The sequence below is a fragment of the Haliotis asinina genome, chromosome 15, assembly GCF_037392515.1.
Source record: "Haliotis asinina isolate JCU_RB_2024 chromosome 15, JCU_Hal_asi_v2, whole genome shotgun sequence".
NCBI classification, from domain to species: domain Eukaryota; kingdom Metazoa; phylum Mollusca; class Gastropoda; order Lepetellida; family Haliotidae; genus Haliotis; species Haliotis asinina.
In genome coordinates, this window is record NC_090294.1 from 35,737,523 (window position 1) to 35,758,691 (window position 21,169).

At 37.7% G+C, this 21,169-nt stretch overlaps 2 protein-coding genes across 3 annotated transcripts in view; one reads left to right on the plus strand and one right to left on the minus strand.

The window, feature by feature from the left end:
* Window positions 1-9,332, plus strand: part of LOC137265473 (VPS10 domain-containing receptor SorCS2-like) — a 46,598-nt gene extending 37,266 nt beyond the window's left edge. The window contains exons 18-26 of one of the 2 annotated variants that reach the window (XM_067800878.1): window positions 113-296; window positions 828-964; window positions 2,136-2,274; window positions 3,212-3,327; window positions 3,930-4,043; window positions 4,547-4,658; window positions 5,662-5,779; window positions 6,608-6,765; window positions 7,810-9,332. In XM_067800878.1, coding sequence (XP_067656979.1) covers window positions 113-296; window positions 828-964; window positions 2,136-2,274; window positions 3,212-3,327; window positions 3,930-4,043; window positions 4,547-4,658; window positions 5,662-5,779; window positions 6,608-6,765; window positions 7,810-7,871 — 1,140 coding nt within the window. In that variant the 3' untranslated portion in view covers window positions 7,872-9,332. The remainder of the gene's footprint in view (window positions 1-112; window positions 297-827; window positions 965-2,135; window positions 2,275-3,211; window positions 3,328-3,929; window positions 4,044-4,546; window positions 4,659-5,661; window positions 5,780-6,607; window positions 6,766-7,809) is intronic. The other variant, XM_067800879.1, reaches the window with a different exon arrangement.
* A 4,624-nt stretch (window positions 9,333-13,956) lies between these two features.
* Window positions 13,957-20,924, minus strand: LOC137264824 (large ribosomal subunit protein uL24-like). The gene is made up of 4 exons (XM_067800157.1): window positions 20,877-20,924; window positions 20,016-20,204; window positions 19,627-19,767; window positions 13,957-14,102 (listed from the first exon to the last, which is right to left on the minus strand). Exons 2-4 carry the CDS (start codon window positions 20,181-20,183, stop codon window positions 13,977-13,979), a joined length of 435 nt encoding a protein of 144 aa, XP_067656258.1. The 5' UTR covers window positions 20,184-20,204; window positions 20,877-20,924; the 3' UTR covers window positions 13,957-13,976.
* Window positions 20,925-21,169: the final 245 nt, after the last annotated feature.

Genomic DNA, 21,169 nt, shown 5'->3' on the forward strand with positions numbered 1-21,169 from the left:
CTTTTCCTTTCATGTGATCCATTATCTTTTCCCTCAATATATGTTAGCTATTTGAAAAGGCAGTTAGGATTTGCTTAAATGTCTGGTCATGGTCATTCGTCTTCAATATCAGGGATCTAAGATGTCTACGAAATACACATGGACACTCGACGATGGATCCCAACCTGTAAACAGGACAAGTTTCAAGAACAGCTCTGTGACACACAGGTTCTCTAGACATGGACTTAAAAACATCACGGTCACAGCCACCAATGTCAAGGGCAGTGTCACCACGTCACTGGAGTTCAGAGTTGAAGGTTAGTAAACATTTCTTGATAAGACAAGTGAACTGAAATGTATCATAATTTGCTTTGCTTGCAGTTTTCGCCTCAGGACGACAGTATAGCTAAGCAGAGATGCAAACCAACATGGTTTTGATGTATTACCAGGCAGTTAAGATTTTCAGTTCATATGTATCTGTCTGTGTCTGTCTGTCTCTCTGTCTGTCTGTGTCTGTCTGTCTGTCTGTGTTACCGGTATATATGCTGATTTAGTTATTACAAATTTATTCATATTATTTCTCATTAATGGAGAAGTGAAACTGTCCAATAGAAATTTCTTATTTTGATATGTCATTTGTGTGAACAGTTTGTTGTTTATGTTTACATACTCTTCTTTTCCCATTTATTACACAATAAATATTTTGCGATTATTGTGAAATAGTTGAGATATGTTGACCTCTTTGAGTCTGTTTTAGTTAAAGACATGCAGATATGCTACTGTGAAAAGCCATGATATTGCAGATTTCAGCTGGAGAGAGTACTGATTGATTTGTTCTCATTCAATAGATAAGATCAGCACCACAAATGTTGGACCACAAGCAACAAAAGTGAATCACTTGACCAACTTTGAAATTGATATTTCTGGACCACTGGTAACCAACAAGCAGACTCATATACACTTCCTGTGGACATTTGGTGATGAAGTGAGTCATCCCCTTTTCTCTTCTCAAAACTCACTATGGATCAGATCATTGACTTGATAAGGTGTTACTGTAGTGGTGCATGTAAGTCTCGTGTAGCACTGCTTCCGGTTGTAGGCTGGTTCCTGACTGTCTTTGCATACACCAACGCGTTCCAGCTTACTTCTGGTACCAGATTTCCAGTGACAGGCAGACGTTTAAGAACCGGTTCTGTTTCCAAATTACACGACTGCTAGATATAACTTTACTGGACCAGACCATGTTTACAACCGTGCATGGCTATCACAGTCATAATAGTCGACTAATTTGGGGATGGTTAGATAGGAAATTAGTTATTCCTGCAAGGATTATCAATTCCTTACTGTCAACTGATTACCAGGAAATTATTGGAAAAGGTATGAAGGGCTGTTGGTCCCTGGAAGTACTAAGGTCTCACATAATGTTAATAGCTGACTGAATTATATATAGACTGCTAACACTCAACTGGAATATGTGATACTAAACAGCTAACAATGACCTGCCTATAAACATAGATGTGTGGATTGTAAGTATGTTTCATTGAGGCTCAAGCCTGACAGCATGGTGCTTTTGTACTTTCTATCAAACACTAGGGACCATTCATTATTAACCCAATGGAGGTGGTGTCATCAAATTTGTACACATAAACTAAGGGTGTCATCAGCTTTGTACATAGAAATGTTACAAACTTATGCTTAAGAAAAGTGGGGATTTTGAGGGTGGTCATGGGGTGGTCTTTTGTGCATGACATGTAGGGAGGTCACTATCTCTGTACATGCTTCTCCTAAGAATCCTCATCACCCTCACTAGCCTTGATTTATGTTTCCTAGTTAGTCAGTATTCTTTGTTATAACAGGGAGTAGTGAGATAGTGTAGTGGTTATGGCATTCACAAGTTCCATGTTCAATTGTCCACGTGGATTCAATATGTGAAGCCCATTTCTGATGTTTCCCGCCATGTTATTGCTGGAATGTTGCTAAAAGCAGCGAAGAACCCAACTCAATCACTCACCCTTGTTATAACACAAAAAATATATTCATATCTTCATTTCTTCTTCTGCATTTTATTCAACTTTTCTGTATGAAGGATGTCAGCTATTTATAAACCATTAACAATGTTGAGCACCACTTGCTACTTAACTACTGATCTGCTGTAGACTGGAGATACAAGGCCACTGTTGTCATGGGACAGACATGTCCAGCACTCCTACAGCGGACACGGCAATTACACCGTGACGGTGGAAGCCATCAACTCAGTGGGCACCGTGTACAAGCGCTTCAATGTCCAGGTGTTCGGTAAGTCAACACTTTCCACAGACTTCTAACAGTAACTTTCTAGACCACAGACACAAATATTTCACTCCAACTCTGCAGCTAGATGCTTGACTGGCATTTTAGAAGGTGCTGTTTGATGAACATAGTTTTCTGGGTTACATCTTCTTTTTGATTCTGGAGTACAACATTTCAGGACTTGTTCAGTTCTGTCTGAAGATGGGACCAAAACAAGCTCTGAAATGTACACTAGACTAGAATAAAAAAAGATCTAGACCATCAGTTTGTCCAGTTCTTGTTCAGTTCTTGTTATCTCATGAACTGTAGTACCCAATGTCTTCAAATGTGGTGACAGCCTTTATTGAGTGATCATGCAGACACCAGTGAGTTTAGATCACCTTGAGCATATCTTCAAGGTTACCAAGACACTTTGGCCATTTTTCAGATTCTTCTTAACACGATATATCCTGAACTATTATACCCAATACCTTCAAAATTGGTGACAGCCTTCATTGGGCAATTACGAAGACACTAGTCTGTTTTGGTGGTGACCTTGACACACTCTTTAACACATCTCATGAACTATTTTATTTGATGTCTTCAAATTTGGTGACATCCTACAGTTGGTGAGTCTACATTAGGGGATTGTGCAAACACCAGCCTATTTGGGTGACCATGATCTTATTTCAATATGACCACAACACTTCGTCCACTTTTCTAACTTATGTTAACTTAATATTCCATAAAAACAATGCGACCAATGTCCTCAATTTTGTTGACAGCCTGCATTGGCCAATGGTGATTATCCAGACACCAGCCATTTCACACATCATGTGTGTGAGCAAAAAGTAAAGACTAATGAATATGTTATAAATATTTCATTCTTATTTAGCGGCAGGGGACATTGCCATGTTAGTGGCTAACACTTGTTGTACTGGGATTTGGCGTATTGTTTTTACAGACAAGGCTACCATCGTCCGTCTCAGTTTCTCACCAAATGCACAAAGGTTGCACTTTGAAAAAAATGTCTACAACAAGATGTTGTTTATACAGTTACTCAGGCAGGTTCTGTCTAAGGTAAGTAGCGGAAGTTGGCATTTTGTTTGTTTGTTTGTTTGTTTGTTTGTTCTTTAATGCCACACTCAGCAATAGTCCAGCTATATGGTTGTGGACTGTTAACACTCGACTCTGGACCAGAAAATACAGTGACCAACATGATGAGCATTAATCTATGCACTAAGGATATGATGACGTATCAGTCACATCAACCTGACCACCCGACTCCACTAATGGACCCCATTAGTCACCGTAAACAACTATCATTGGTTGCTGAAGATCAGTTCCAACCTGGATCTTCACAAGTAGATTGCATCTGTAACAATGCTGTAACTTTACCATAGGCTTATGATAGTCATAGAGCTTAAATGGTTGTGTGCATTGGGCCCAGACTAATTGATCTAGGAAGTGGAGCCCTATATATGTGGTTTATCCTACTTCATGACAGACACTGTTTGTGTTGAAGATTTTATATTATCAGCCTCATTTATTGTCAGTCTAAGTAAATTTAGTCTTAGTATGTTTTGTTACACTCCACTACTGAGTGTGGAGCATGTGGAGCTCGTAGCAATTTCAAAGTTATTTCCACCCATCACTATCATTCACTTATCATTCTATTTCAGACATGCGGACAAGGTGCCAACCGACTGGCTGTCCAGATCCACAGCACCAGCCCCGTGCTTGCCGATGTCCTCCTTGTCCCGCCCCAGCACCCTGAGGACATGTCCAATGCTGATGTGAGGACCTTTAGCTCCCTGTATATTTCCATACAAAAACAATGGGTTTTTTTAAGAATAATGCTCTGACATTTTTTAGGGATGAATGTAAATAGCTTTCATTTTACGTGTTTTTTTTTTAAAAACTTATTTAAGGGAAGTTAACATGCTATACCAATTTTTCATTGAACAACTGTTCTATTGATACAACCTCTTGATTATTAATATGAGCAATGTGTCACAGCTACTGACACAGTTATCAAGCAAATGATGAAATGTCATATTGATGATAAAGAAGTTGTATATCTGTAGAACTCTCCCCATTGTTCATTACACCAACTTCTAATATCCACTCAAAGAATAAAGTCAACAAAGTGAAATCAAATCTTTCACAAGTCTGTGGTTTCCCATGGCGGCAGTATAATGAAGGGATCTAAGGAAGACACAGACTGGTCCAACATGTGATGGTAATAAGGCCAAGATAGGGGTTTGAGCACTACTGGGTGCTATGGATTGTGTTTCAGTTTGTGTCCAGGATACAGAAGGCTGCAAAGAGCAAGACCATCGTCCTTGCAATGGATGGAAGTAGTGTCAGGAGTAAACTCATCTATGTCGTGGGAGCCCAGGTTGTCAATGGTAGGGAAAAGCAACTTGGCTGGTTTCATTGCTGCTGATATTTTGCAACAACTTCCTTTGGAATGTGGGGTTTTTTTTGTGTGGGTTCTTGATAAGAGTGAGGTGGGTGGGTGGGTGAGTGGGTGAGTGAGTGAGTGAGGGAGTGAGAATTCAAAGTCACATCAGCAGTATTTCTGGCATATCGTGATTAAACAGGTTGTAAATTCATCACAAATACATGTAAATTATGAAAACCTGTCAGAGACAGACAGTAAAATAATCTTGATAAATACTACCATGGAGTAAGGTATTGAAATAATGTAGGCCTTGTTCTCATACAGACCCAGACGTAACGGATCCTATCCTCATTGAGACCCTTGCATCATAGATCCTGTCCTCATATAGATCTTATCATGACTTAAATTGTCCCCAAAGAGATCCAAACGTAACATATCCTGTCCTCATTGAGACACTTGCATCACAGATCCTGTCCTCATACAGATCTTAGTCAAAATAAAAAAGGTGAAATATTTTTCAGGCATCAGTGCGTTACTTCTGTTTGTGGGCATAACAATTTTTTATTGTCAGTTTTAAAAACAATAATTTTGACTTCGCCCTGTCCTAATCATCCATTTGTCCCATACAAGATTGAGTGTCTGTAAGAATGAATGTCAATGAGTCTACAATTCATTAATACGTGTGAAACTTCCCAAGCTGTATTTGTGAGAGAAAAAAATAAATTGTCTTCCTCCCTCGCCACAAATTTTTCTATAAAAAAATTAGAAATAAAGTCCTAACGCCCCAAGATAACATTTGATTTTTTTATGCGGCATTATCATCACATAAATTGTCCTCAAAGAGATCCAAACATAACACATCCTGTCCTCATGAATTCCCAGCTCACACACACTCTCCTTATGAACACTCGCATCAACCTGATATACTCACAACAAATACCTTCTTACTGGATGCATACACAGTTTTTAAACAAATCACTGCATACTGTCATAATGTCTGCCTACAGACAGCAGCCCATCAGCACCAGACAACAAGGGGCCCAATATGCGAGCTGTCTACATTGCCGTGCCTGTGTTGCTGGGAGCAGCCTTCGTCACCATCCTTGTCATCGTGTACTACAGAAGGTAACAATAAGATAGCCCTGTTCAACATTGCACCACCAGTCACTGGCAGCAGTAGTCTGTAGCCATGTCAGCATTCATGATTGCTGTTCCAGTCCATAATTCAACTGGATCCTTATTTGGCTAGCATCAGACCTGACATGTTTTCTCATTAATCCCTGCTGTCCATGGTGTTGCTGTTACAACAGACAAATAGACCATAGGACAACAATGTCGCTGACAGCAAATATTTGTTTTTATGGTTTTGTGTGATCTCTGCAGTGTGAACTGTTGCTAGTCATGTGATATGACAGATTTGTTCTAGCAAGAGATCTAGCAAGCCATCTAGTGCTTGACTGTGTTTTGTTGAATCTCTTGTCAATAAGGAACTGACAACTGCAGGATACAGACTTAATATGTTTTTGAAGATGTCAGGAAATATGGACAGACAACTTATCAGTGATTGACAATAGCCATTTTGTCCTTTGTAATGTCATGTAATCATCATAGGATGTGAAAGTGCACATTAAATACATGAGAGTAGAGGCTGTTATTAATCCTTCATATAGAGTTGTTCATATTTTAATGCCAGTCACTTGTTATGTAGGGACGATGGGGTAGCCTACTGGTTAAAAGCATTTGCTTGTCATGCCAAAGACCTGAGTTCGCTTCCACATATATGGGTACAATGTGTGAAACCCATTTCTGGTGTCCCCTACCTTGATATTGCTGGAATATTTGCTAAAAACAGTATAAAACCATAATCACTAATTTATTCACTTCTGATATACTCCGTGAACACCCACACCGATGAGCTTCTGACCAGTGATTATGTGTTTTGTGGCCCTGCAGGAAGTTCAATGAAGTACGTCGCTACTGTATCCTGAGACACAGGTCAGACTCAGATGCCTTGTTAGGAGCTGATGAAGATGATGACCCACCACTGGATTTGAACCCAGACTTTGGTAACAATGACCGTGCTGATGATGACCAGTTGGACTTAGGCACAGGTTAGGGTTTCACTATAGTTTTCTTATGCTAGTGTGCTTGAATGTTTCGTTAGATGGTAAAATCTGGTGCTCAACCTTGGTTGTTTTGATGTTATTGTTCAACACTGGAATTGATGCTGTGTCTTGTTTGTTGGACCCGTGAAGGTCCTGAGGTAGAATAGGCCTTCAGCAACCCATGCTTGCCATAAAAGGCGACTCTGCTTGTTGTGAGAGGTGACTAAAGGGATCAGGTGGTCAGGGTCACTGACTTGGTTGACACATGTCATTGATTACAAGTTGCGCAGAGGGTTTCATGAGTTAGATATACTGAAATGAAAGACTGGCGACCCAGAGAGAACTGGGAACCATCCACTTGTCAGTCAGACTTGACTGATCAATCAAAAATCCTTAAGTGACACAGAATCTGTTACTGTGTTGATCAGTGCACTCCAGTCACATCTTTATAAACGTTTCATGTGTGTTGGTCAGGTCCACTCTGGCAATTTGTAATAGAATTGTTCTATATTCTCCAATTTGATAAGCTTCAGGGGAGTCTAATGTATACTGAGAGAAACAAAGGATCAAAGGAAAATTCATGTCTTCCTTTCATATTTTCCAGTTTTCATCATCTTTTAGTAGTGCTGTAATGATCCTTTATTTGTTTCTCTCAGTTTGTATTCTTTTTTCTTACCATCAGTCATATACAGTCAAGTCCTGTTAATCTGACCTCTGTTTATCTTTCAATTTTATCCGACGCTTTTGTTGGTAACAAATTGAATAATTGTAATTTAGTCTCAATTGTTTAGTTCGACAGCTGATATTTTGCTGTGCAACAGACGATGTTGGATTAACGAGACTTGACTGTACTGAACAGCAAAAAAAATGAAAGTTTAGAAAAAATGAAATCTCATTAAAGTGAGAGTTCATGTTTGTCTTCTATTTGAAAACTTGACAGAAAAAACCCCAGTTGTTTCTTTTGTTCAGAATATACATGATATCCCTCTTCAAAGAGATGACATCAGCTTTCTGTATATCCCGTTGTTGATATGGATTTTTTTTTTTAAGGCAGCCACCTGGTGATGGTCACTGGCCGTGGAGATGGGGGAGACAACTCTATCAACTGCTGAAGAAGAGATTAATGAGCGATGATGAAGGACATTCCAAAATGATCTGTGATGAAGTAGTTGCATAGATGAAGAAAGTCAGGAGGATGAGAGGGTGAATGTGTTGCGTGTGACTGTTAGTAAGTACTGGTTAACCAAACAGTCTCAATTGTTAAATTGCTTGTTATTTTGTATCCAGGAAGAATGAAATCTGATTGTTGTCGTGATCACTTAGAAAATGTTGCAGTTAGTTGTTTACTGTGTAACATCACACCCATCTGGTTAAGAAAAATGCATAGCTTCTGAAACAAATTGGTGATTGTATTAAAAAATATAGTTAATGGTGTCGTTTGCTGAATTGAAACAGTTGAATTCTAAAATGATATGGTAGTGTGGATGTTGAGATTCTGTTGCTTTTTGATGCCGTGCTTGTATATTTGAGCGTAATTGTAAGGGCTTATACTTATCTGATTTGAGATGTTTCAGCTTTCTTGAAATGTGAATTACCTCCCTTTGTTGGCCATATTTGTAGTTCTAGATAAAGATTGGATGAAACATTAATTTTTTTGTGTGCAGATGAATATTTTCTGTACATTTATAATTTCTGGAAACAGGTTGCCATGCAGACTGGGATATTGCCATGAATGGCCACACAATACTTTGTTTCATGCCCACAAGTTTGGATTTTGTTAAATCATTATAAACTGAGTCTAGTCTAAATTTTACTCGAAATTTTGAAGTTTGAAGCTTGCTGATCAGAAATAGTCTCCTTAACTTTTTATGTTTTGTGCCTGAAATTGTTAAGCTTTAAATGCATGTTATTTTAGAAAGGTGTCTGAAATTTGAAATTTAAGTGATAAAAGTAAAGAAGATGATTTGATATGATTGATTTTATAACCTGATGATTTTGATCTTTGTGTGTCTACATTATTGGTACTTCCAATATATCTGGAATTGATATGATGTTGGTTTGACGAAAGTATTTTGGATATTCCATTTCTTTGGAAGAATATTAGAATTTTCTGCTTATTAAGCTCACATACCTCGGAAGTGATGAGAAACAATCACATTTTCTAAAAATGAAGAACACCATAACATATAAACATATTTTCTCACGATTGTACCTATATATTACGAATACTTATTGTCCATGATCTTCATGTCAGTAATTCTTTGAAGCCAGTTTTGCGTGTATTTTCGTCTTTGTCAATACATATATAAATGCTGTACTAACATAGCCATTAGTGTGTACATGTGAACTCACTTTAATTACACTTGTGACAGCACTCTGTTGTTTTAGCAGTCCAATATTTATAAGGAATGTATAGATGCTAAAGTAATGAAAGCAACTTGTTTCAATGCACCTGTTACATCTTGTGTGCATGAAATGCGTAATGAGGGGTGCTCCTAAACAATGATCATAATTAGATATGTTTGGTTTTGTGATAATTTTTATAATTCTGTATTAAAATCTATTGTAAATCTAACTTTTACAATGTTTTTCTAGAGCATAACTCATAAACAGTTCAATATTTCTTTGCGGTACAAAGAGCTTCAGGCAAATACAACTGGATACTATTTCATAGTTATAAAATTTGTATTTCTGTGAGATTCAAATAGCATGTTTTGCTGAAACAACTTTGAAAATTTAATCCTTTACCAATAAATTGCAAGTGATTCCATGGCACATGTTTTAGTTTGTGTCAAGAAACAAATGTACAGCAAAAAACACAGCTTCCTTCTCTTACCCTATTGTCTGAGGGCTCATACTACACTTCTGCACTGAGCAATACCACTATTTTTTACTCTTTTCTACATTTTTTATGCTTTTTGTGTTAATGATTAAGTAAGGAGTGTGAAGTTGTTAATATCATTGGTGACTAAAGCATGCACTGAGTTCAAAACATTACAACCACTTTGAAATATTGAAGTAAAGGGTATGTACATCTGTTTATAAATGTTTATACTTCTGAGTGAAGTCAGTTCATAAAATGAAATTAGTATTAACATCAAGCAAGAGATTACTCCTTTTCAAGATTGTTTAAGTTGTTTGAGTTGAGACACTTGATAGCTCTTGTCAGAGTTTTGATCATGAATATGCTGGGTATGAAACTCCCCAAATTTTCAGCCAGACCATATGGCTGGTTAGATCTAAAACTTGCCAGGTAAACTACCTACAAATGTCTTCATATCCAATTTTAACCCTACCACATGGCAGTTGAATTAAAGAATCTGGTTGTCCACGAGGATAAGTTAGTGATACATTGTGGTGGCAATTAGTTGTTCTGAAGTCAAAGCAGGAATATTGTGTACTTCCTATCTGTATTAATCACTTTTTTGTGATATTATCATCTTTGTTTGATGTGTTGTTAAATTGTGCAATATGTGAACTATTTACTTAGTAACGAATGTCAACTACCTACCAACCTAACCAATGTACCTGTATAATGCATTTATCAACTATTATCCTACTAACCAGTCTACTTCTGTAACAGGTGAGTCTCTAGTGAGAAGTTGTGTTTCCTTGTTTAATCTGTATAGTAGACAACACTAATGTTTTGGGTACATAGGTTACCAATTATTGTTGGTGGATTGGGATAGTCTGCTGGTAGCAAAATCATTATAAATGCATGTATGACCATAGATAAGCCGATCTCATAGATAAGCCAAGGTCCTAACTTGACCCATGTAATCAGCATTAAACTAGTATGTGCCCTTCATAAGCCATGAACCCCTGTTAAACTTCTTGTCGCTATCAGACTTCTGAAAATAGAGTGACAACAATCCATATTGAATTGTGCAAGTAAATCCTGTTGTTACACCAGTAGTAAACAATGTTGTTATCTCTTCGGCTTGTCTATGATCGTTGATAAAGTAATTATATCTATTATTCGGGATTTGCGTGTTGAAGGTTAGTTTTGGGTGATGGTACGTCTTGTTGTTTTCATCAACTGTACAGTTGAATAATTTGTAAACAGTGACATGAAACAAATGGAGCCATGTGTATTGTTTGGTTTCATGTTTGATGTCTGACCAGGTTGATCACTTGCTTTTACATATCCGTGTCCCTGTACAGGCAGATAAATCATTTCCACACAATGCATGCGCACATTTTTGTACACACAAATATATTTATTTGCATCCAGTTTCATTTTGTCCCCATTTCCACTGATTTTGCTCATTGTTCAGTCTCAAAGAATCTTTGGTCCAATTTTGTTACTTTGTCCATTGATTTTTCATTTTTTGCATAAAAATAATATGTTCAGATTTATTGCTTGTGCACTGAAATAATCCTAATACCATTTAATAGTTAACTGGCTCAATTACCAAAGGAATTTTAAAACAATTTGTTCAATGCTTCCTATTGAAAAGTATTCATACTGACAGCCAACCTAACTTAATCCTAGAATAAAAGCCATCTGATTCTGATCCATACAGTGATGACGGCAATTATCTTGTCATTGAATTGGTTGCATTTTCAAATTTCATTCATCGTTCCCATAGCATAGAGTAATATTGTCTGTATTACTTGACACTTAGTGCTACACCTGGTTGTGCCACACGTTCCTTCCATCCATGTAATGGTAGAAATCGACTGTATATTCTTCTGTATATTGTGTATTATTTCTGTGGATATGACTTCATGCTACTCATGTTTAGTTGGAGAGTGGTTTCAAAGTGACATACTACAGTATATTTGACTGCAGTTTCTGTGTTTCATTATTGTATTATGTTGGTGTGTTTATTTGTTCAGAATGATATGAAATATTTACAAGATAGAGATTCCTGTCAATTTTCATCCCAAAATGATTGTTACTTTTCAGCTTTATCAGATGGAAAAGAAATGTTTAATGTTTGTTTGTTATGTCCGCAGTCCATGTTTGTGGAAGGTAGCTCTAACTGATTATGATTGAGAGGTTCAAATTGAGATGGTGACGTTTCAAGATCTGACAAATGATGTTTCTTACTGTATCTGATGTGGCATTCTGTAGCCGCCTCTGTTCATATTGTTGGTAGTAATAAAACTATGATGAAAAGAACATGGAGTACCACTGACTCTGGTTCTCCTGCTTCTGCTTGAAGTCAGTATTGTTAGTCAGCCTTTTCCTTGAAGACAAGAAAAAGAAAGTGAGCTTGAGTTTGAAGCCAAGATTTGCATACTGGAGTTGCCAGGTCCCAGTTTTGAAATTCTTGGACCTTGTTCATTGTGACTGAAACATTATCATCAGCACACAGCTCAGTCAGTATTTCTTTGACTTCTCAAGGTTTGCACACACTTACTTCATGTTTTTACACTAAGATAATGTTACAGTTCATTCTGCAGATGTGCCATTTTGTTGCCAGCTCAGTTACGAAGTCATATCCAGCAGCATGTTAAGACATATGGGTCCATACAAGTACAGGTTTCTGTAATCCTTAGTTTTCTTTCACATTGTCCATGTGACAGTCAACTGCAGTCATATTGACTAGAAGTATACATGAAGCAAAATGTTTGGTCATGCCTGTTTTGATTCAGTCTAATTATAAATCTTAATAAACTTGTCAGTAAAATAAAAAAAAAGTCCTATTTTCCGCATTAATAACAGCGGATCGATTGTTGCATTTGCTTTACATGTAAATTGGATTATCCCATCTTTTGCCTGGGAATCCTTGTATGGTGAATTCAATCATGTTTATTATTTCATGAACACAATAATCCTCCTGCTATGATCCAAAGGTTCATTGTTTCTGCTCTAAAGCAACATGCAGTGAAGAACAGAGCACATGGTGGTCATGCACCCTCTTATGAACAGAACTGCTGTCTCTTTCCCCCAGAAGTTCTGGACCAGTGCTTCTTTATTCTCCAGGATCTGTCAGTGATTCAGCATTGAGTCAGTTACTGAGGGCGCTGAAATTCCCTTCTGAATAACCATTTCATCAGTAACACGCTTGGTTATGAAGACTATTGGTGTCATGTTTTGCTAGATCAATGCTTTTACTGGCATAAGACCATGTTCTGTACAGAGTTGCATGCCCTGGCCTTGCTTTAAACCCATGATCATTAGTACAAAAGCTGGTTTGCCTCAACTGTGTTAGTGTTAGCCAGAACCAAACCCCTGTGTATGGGTTTGATGAACTGGTAAAGGTATGACACTCCCAGCACTTATCTATCCTCAACATGAACCTGACATGTAATATAGCCAACACATTTCTAAGCGGCATTAAATGAATTCAGTCTTTTCTCAACTGGTCATTGATTATTTGGTTTGTGCTCATGACTTGTCCGTTGTCCATGTTATTTTGCACACCTTGAAACATAGTATTGATAAATATATTGTTTCTATTTTGTGGGCTATTCTTTTCTTTTAATATTAAAAATTGTGTAATGTCAAATAGCTGATTATGATACCTGACCATTTAACGTGTGAGTATCCCAGCACGCCTTTAATGATGTCATATTTATATATACACATATAGCTGCTGTTTATAGAAGAACTGTATTTACCTGAATTGGAACTGTGAAGTTAATCTTCTGCAGAAAACAGATTGTACAGAAGTATTCTCTAGCACAATCATGCTTGTCCTTCATGACATAACCATGATGTATTACTTGGCAGAGGGAAAAGATTTACTAAATAATTGTACCTTAATAATGGACAGGCAGAGGCCATTGATTTCATTGTAATGCAACTAGATACTTTTGTTGAATCTGCATCTTTGGTAACTGTTGCTGTACATACCAGTAATCACATTACTTGTAAATAAACAAATAAAATACAATGTATCTTTTGTGTGTGGCATAAATAACTGGTTTTCTATTCTGACATGAGAAATGTTTCTTCTCATAAGAGATTGCATTCACAAGCTGGTGCCTCTTGTACACCATGACCATGGGTTTCACTCCCATTTTACCCTGATGAAGAATGATAATAGGGATGATGTCAGCATAAAAATGCTTATGGGTTTCTGGTTATTGTCCCTTAAGGACTCCAGCATGTCACCATGATGTATGGGAACACTTGACTGGAATACTGAACACATCTACCTCCTTCATTAATACAGAGTACAAAGAAACCATTTCAGATCATTCTGAATTTATGTAGTTGGACATGAAAACAAACATAATAAATACACATCAAGCATTTATTTTTAAGACTCCATGATGGTTTCTTCCGTGTGCTTGCCTTTGTCGGCCATAGCTTGTTGCCGAGAGCGAGCCTTACGCTCCAGAATGCGTTTCCTATCCTTGTCCATCTTCAGCTTGACCAGCACCACCTAAAACAGACAGTATACTAAGTAATAAACCATATGTTTACACAACTATAGGAACAGTAAATTCATATTCGAGTTGTGTCGTTAGGTTGGTAATGGACCTATCCTATGGGTAAGGATGATCTCCAGCTACACAAACTTATTATCTCCCCTTTCTTGGAGGCCACTTGTCAAAAAGGACGAGGTGCCACAAATAAAGAAATGGGTTCAATCTAAAGCAAAATTAGAAATTAGAATTGTTATCCATAAGATTCGTCCTGTGGTACTACACCAACAAAGTGCTGGATTGACGCCGAGATTTTATGCCGGTGTTGACAGATTTTACTGGATATAAGGTTACCTTAAATTTTCTGGAATGTTGCATTACAAATATGGGAATCATGTTTGCTCTCATGGGCTTCATTCAGGACTGGATATCAACATGGTACGTAAAGTACCATTGATTTTGAAGGCTTGTACAAGGTCGTTTTTACAGATGACATGAACACATCTATTGAGGATGATTAGCAGGATCGCCAGGACAAGCGTTGATGCCCTAAATGCCATTGTTCATTCAATTCCATACAGCATTACACTGTTATGACACCAATCATGATGCACCCAGTTCAAGCATAGAATACAGCCAATTTGACATTACTATCATACATATTACTGCAAACCAAGGCAGTTTAATGTATTCAGGGATCAACACAAATGATGAAAGGAATGGTAGGACTGTGGACAACGAAAACTGTAATCATTGGGGATGTAGTTAGTTGGTAATGGACCTATCCTATGAGTAAGGATGATTCTCCAGCTACACAAACATCCTTTCTAATTTCATGGAAACCACTCGCCATAAGAGATGAGAACGGTTTCAGCGAATATTTCATTTCACATTATACTTGACTTCCACACACTGGTGATACAAGAGGGCCCAAAATGCTCAAACACTATCTAAATTAGATTTTGTCTGACATGGCAAGATCCACTCATGAGATCAACATCCTTCTCTCAAAAGATGTCATACAAATGGAACTGTGACAGGTACCTAAACTTAATTTCAAATCACAGCTTAACACTTCTTTAATCAATCCTACAACTTCCAGCCTCGAATTCTGCCAGAACACAGAATGCATCATGATTATGAGTTGCTGTGCTCTATAAATGCATATATTATTGATAGTTGATGTGAAAATTTGTCACCATCATACATGAAGCTGAACGAGAAATCTTGTAACGCATTTCAAGCTTACGTCCAGTTTGTTGCAAAGAAACATTCAGAAATACCATGCTATGTTCCAAAAATTAATCACAGCTGGTAGTACACATTCCAATATTCACCTTCCACTTCAAGGTGCTGGTATAAAGTAGTGAAACACCTGTAGTATGGTTGGTAAAGTGAACCTGTCTAGGAAAACAGTTCTCTGCTTACCAAACACTTACTCTTCCCATGTCCACGTGCTACAGCATGCTAACTTGTAATGTCGGCAAGAAAGCAGCCGAATATGGGTTGTCACTCATGGCTCAGAAATTACTAGGTTAACATCAAGGACGCTATTATTTCCATGGGATAACATTAACATGCTTCAGTCCCATCTAGATATCCCCCTGTCTTCCACATCAGTATCATTTTGAATTGATGTTTATCTTTAAGAAGTTTAAGGAACTGCACTCAGGTTGTACAACTACAGTCCTTTGAACAAATACAGCATGGCTGATCTAAGATGGTTTGCATTTAATGATTTAGGGCCTTCACGTGTATCTATATATATTTACCCATACAACAATATCACCTGAAGTTTAATGACTGTATAATGAGTGAGTGAGTGAGTTTAGTTTTACGTCGCACTTAGCAATATTCCAGCTATATGGCGACGGTCTGTAAATAATCGAGTCTGGACCAGACAATCCAGTGATCAACAACATGAGCATCGATCTGCGCAATGGGGAACCGATGACATGTGTCAACCAAGTCAGCGAGCCTGACTACCCGATCCCGTTAGTCGCCTCTTACGACAAGCATAGTCACCTTTTATGGCAAGCATGGGTTGCTGAAGGCCTATTCTACCCCGGGACCTTCACGGGTCGACTGTATAATGAACAAGCTTTTGGTTAGGATGGACCAAATCCTGGGACTGAGTATCTCCAGCTTCACAACCTTATAATCTCCTGTTTCTCTGAGGCCACTTTTTACAAGTGAGACAGATATCAAGGAGGGTTTTAAACATGAATCACGAACTCAGCCTTCAGGTAAAGATAAATCTTCTAGCCTGGCATTCCATACAAAACAGTTAAACCATAATAGAATCAGATGACCTACCAATAAAATAAAACATCTCATACAGAAAAAGAAACAACACACAAACTGTAAAATTTGAGTCTGAGAGGACCAAACCTAACAACAATAACCACTGTGACAAATAACAATAGTATCCTCCATGACATTACACAGTAATGACACCAGCAGACACACTGTATGATTCATATAGTTCATGCACAGATAAGACTTCATTATCACCAGCTGACTCATAACTCAGACACCACAACTCTCAAGCCAGTTCAATGTACACTGGATTTACTCAAAGTCTACAGAGGGAATGGTCGAAATAATGACAACTAAAATTGTAATCACTGGGGATGTCGTTAGGTTGGTAATGGACCTATCCTATGGGTAAGGATGATCTCCAGCTACACAAACTTATTATCTCCCCTTTCCTTGCAGCCGCTCGCCATAAGAGACGAGAAACACAATAAAAGAGAAAGGGTTCCAATAAGTATTGCATTCCATGTTACACTTTAGTATGGTATGTTCACAACAGCAGATCCTGGTGGGCCTAGAAATGCTTAAACCCGCGGTCTACATCACCATTTGGTCCCACTTCACAAACAAAAACCTCACTGAGAAATTGACACAAACAGCGTTTCTGTGGATAATTTAATGAATTTATTCTTAATTCGTAAATTATTGCAAGATCCTCACATCTTATTCAGCAACTAATATGAACATGTTAAATCACCTTAAATGAGCAACAATACACCAGCAGAAGTGACACTGACAGAAAACAACTTCATCACCGTTCACCTACCATTGAGAAAATTAGAAATGTGTTTTTTAAGAGAAGTGAAATCATAAAGTGGGCGAGTTTAGTTTTACACCACACTGAGCAATATTCTAGCTATATGGCGGCAGTCTGTAAATAATCGGATCTGGACCAGACAATCCAGTGATCAACAACATGAGCATCAATCTGCGCAATTGGGAACCGATGACATGTGTCAACCAAGTCAGCAAGTCTGACCACCAGATCCTGTTAGTCGCCTCTTACGACAAGCATAGTTGCCTTTTATGGCAAGCATTGGTTGCTGAAGGCCAATTCTACCCCGAGACCTTCACAGGTCGAAATCATAAAGAAGGGGAAGGGTGAAGTAAATTCCAGGGAAAAAACAAGTATCTTTGATACAAATGCTAAGGCTTTTTTAAAATAAAACCTCATAGGATTCCACACACCATACCACCACATAAGGCAGTTGAATGTATTCACAAATTTATACAAAGGCATATGGAAGGAATATTGACAAAGAAAACTTCAAATGACTAAAGATGTCATGAGGTTGGTAAAGGACCTATCCTATTGGTAAGGATATCTCCAGCTACACAACTTTATGATCATCAGTTTCTCTAATGCCACTTGCCAAAAGACAAGACACACAATGAAAGAAATAGGGTTTCACCATGTTATGCATTTCACTGTACACTTTACTACACCATGTTCACAAAGAGTAAATCCTGGAGGGCCATAAATGCTCAAACAGTCAACACCTTTGTGTCTAATGTGTCAAGATCAACACTCAAGATCAACATATCCTCTGTTCAATAACTGAAATCTACTTTCAGGAAAAACATCTTTCAGGGCAGCAGCGAAATGTGAAAACTGCTCCACTGTCTCATTCTTTTCATATAATAGCAGAGGTTCAAAGGTCCAATCGCCCGAAGCTGGGGACAAGTCAGTTTTAATTTAGGGCATCTTACTTGTCCGTGGACTACTAAGTAATTTCCACTTATGGTTTCAAACTGCAAATAATCTTGGATTTTATTTCATATCTGCTCATAACGAAACTATTAAAATTTGCAGTAATTATAAAGTAAAGGTGGTTGAGAGTGAAATTATCACTCTTATATAAATAGACCAGTAGATCATTAACATCACGCATTGTGTCATAAAAGTTAAAAATTAGTCCGGACAAGTTAATTTCTTGAAGTCACTTGCCCTGTGGCAAGTGGTTTTCCAAAATATTTTTGAACCCCTGAATAGCTAAAGACCCATTTGTTTGGTCAATCTTGCAACTTCCAGCCCTAAACTGAGCAATCACAAAGAACACATGATTGTGGAGGCTGCCCTATGCATTTAACTCAAACTTGTTGCAAAAGAGACATTTATTCAGAAATATTACGTTATGTTCTGAAAATTATGCTCGACAGCATGCATTCCAATATTCACCTTCCACTCAAGGTGCTGGTAAAAAGTAGTGAAACACCTGTAGTATGGTTGGTAAAGTGAACCTGTCTAGGAAAACAGTTCTCTGCTTACCAAACATTTACTCTTCCCATGTCCACGTGCTACAGCATGCTAACTTGTAATGTCAGCAAGAAAGCAGCCGAATATGGGGCTACTCAGAACTTTACAACTTAGACCTTACAAGTTTCTAATATTATGAAAAACTTTGAGGAAACAAAATTTAACGCTATTATTCTAGTACAACAGACTGATATCTGATACTGATTGGTTGAGAGCTCAACAAAATCTGACTTGAATGACAGTTTAGGAATGCTAATGTAAGTGACTGATCGTGTATGAATATAATAATTGTTTTTCCCTTTTGTTCATAAACATGTTGGACAGGACCTTTGATGGATTTTTTTTAACGTAAAAACCACAAGGTTTGAAGAAGGATTTACTGAGCCTAATCCCACTGAAGAAACTAACATCTTTCCAAATTATGAATAGTAGCATGGTTGCCAACAGTTACTTCTGTGAATGAAGTTAGTGCTGACTAAACAAAGCACGTTCAGTGCATGAATTGGGGAGTCAATTGTCATACAGTAAGGGAGATTAGTACTTTGCTCGAGAAATGTCATAATTGTACCAGCTCCCACAATAAACTATTTTTGTAATCTATCAATGCTATCTGTTACAAATACAAGCAAACTGGCTTCTAAACTAAAACATTTATGTTGTCAAACTCTGTTCTGTTATTATATAGCCTGTCCCTCATCGGAATGATTTAAAAGGAATTCCCATGAAAAAGGCCCATTCATGCCTTGTGTTCTTGGGAACCAAACAGCCTGGAATAAAAATGGTTATCCGGCACCCTTTAATAAAGCTACTGTCTTCAATTCTAACATTTGTTTTCAGATTTTAAAGTACATTTTGCAGTGTAAAGTCAACAATGCAGGACCAAAAAAAAAAAACTGGAAAAAATCTTCATCTTCTAAACATCAGCAAATCCTGCAAAAGATTTATAGTGTGTTGGTTCGATTACAAACCTTTGAAGGATGGATGCCAACATGGACTGTGGCACCATTGGCCTTCTCTCTTTGTATCCTCTCAATGTATATAACATACTTCTTTCTGTACACCTGGACAACTTTTCCAACCTGCTGACCTTTATAGTGGCCTCGGACAACCTGAAAAAGTAAACATCAATAGCTAGTCAATATTTGGAAAACCTGGTTAATATCAATTAGTTCTGACTCTAGAATATTAACATTAATTGGAAACACATTTAACAGAGCACTACCTCAAACTCAATCCCTATATCATTGTAATTTACCATTATTAACACAATTGTACAAAAAAGACCCTATTCCCTCATTACTTGTAATTCACCATTATTTCTATAAGTTTGAAAATGTTTATATCCAGTAATCCACACCTGCACTTCATCGTCCTTCCTAATGGGCATACTTCTAACATTGTATTTTTGACGCAGTTCCTTTGAAAGAGCTGAGCTCATGATCTTGCGCCTGATGTGTGAGGGGGCGTTGAAGTGCCTCTTGCGGTTCTTCCTCCGTGAGGAGGTTACCATCTTGTTGAACTTCATGGTGGAAGTCTGAGGAGCGTCCTGAAACGACATATGCAGATTTTCTTGAGATACACATAAATGTAACAGTAAACAATTTCAACGTGGTAACTTCCTATGGTCTGGGAATGTGTTTAGAATGTGATGGAAAAGGAAACAAACCTGTAAATAGGAATCGACATAAAATATAAAACCTGCATCAATGACAAAGCTATTTGTTCATCTTCAGCTTGGAGAATATGAAGACTCGATGAGAATTAGCATATGCAAAACGTACTGCTAAAGGAAAATAGCTCGCCTTTACGGGTATGTAACAACAAACACACATGGGTACAACAGCATAGTCGAAATTATGCTCGTTCAAGACTAAATCGCTAATACTGACACCCCTTCGAAGGCAGCGTACTGTATGTAAATGTTCAGAGATTGGCCCATCAGTACAGTTTGCCACATTTAAGTCGAAGTAATGACTACAACGAATCAAATCATGGAAACCATATCAAGTAATTTTCACCGACCTGGATGTGTTTACGACGTGTTTACCATGCGATGTTTACGTGCCTATTTCAATGTGTAAACAGTTTATCATTTCAAAAATAAACATCTAAATGAATGAAAGGGTGTCTTGGGAAAAGTACGATTAGTTTATTTGAGTAACTGAATAAACACATGTGACGATGCGCATCGATGCTGGTGAACACTCAAACAACAAACCTCGCGTCAATGGCCGCTCGGCTGAAAGGGAACATCCGGGGTGTAGACATGAATGATGTCCCCTGCAAAAACATTCGTAAGTATTTGTATTGTCACTGAATGAGAACAAATAATATTTATATATATTACCTAAAATATTCATATTATCATATTTTGATTCAAATACACGCATAAGATACAACACAAGCGCATTGCAAAGCCCGAAGCAAAAATATCGTGCTGGACTATTACGTCCAAGGGAAGTCACTCTAGATCTATCTAATATTTTATGTCGCATCCGACTAGAATCCGTC

Coding starts and splice junctions, on each gene's coding strand:
- LOC137264824 (XM_067800157.1), bottom strand. CDS start 20,183: ATGAAGTTCAACAAGATGGTAACCTCCTCACGGAGGAAGAACCGCAAG. Junction 19,768..20,015: donor GGAAGGACGATGAAGTGCAG/GTGTGGATTACT, acceptor TTACTTTTTCAG/GTTGTCCGAGGCCACTATAA. Junction 14,103..19,626: donor TTGGCATCCATCCTTCAAAG/GTTTGTAATCGA, acceptor TGTCTGTTTTAG/GTGGTGCTGGTCAAGCTGAA.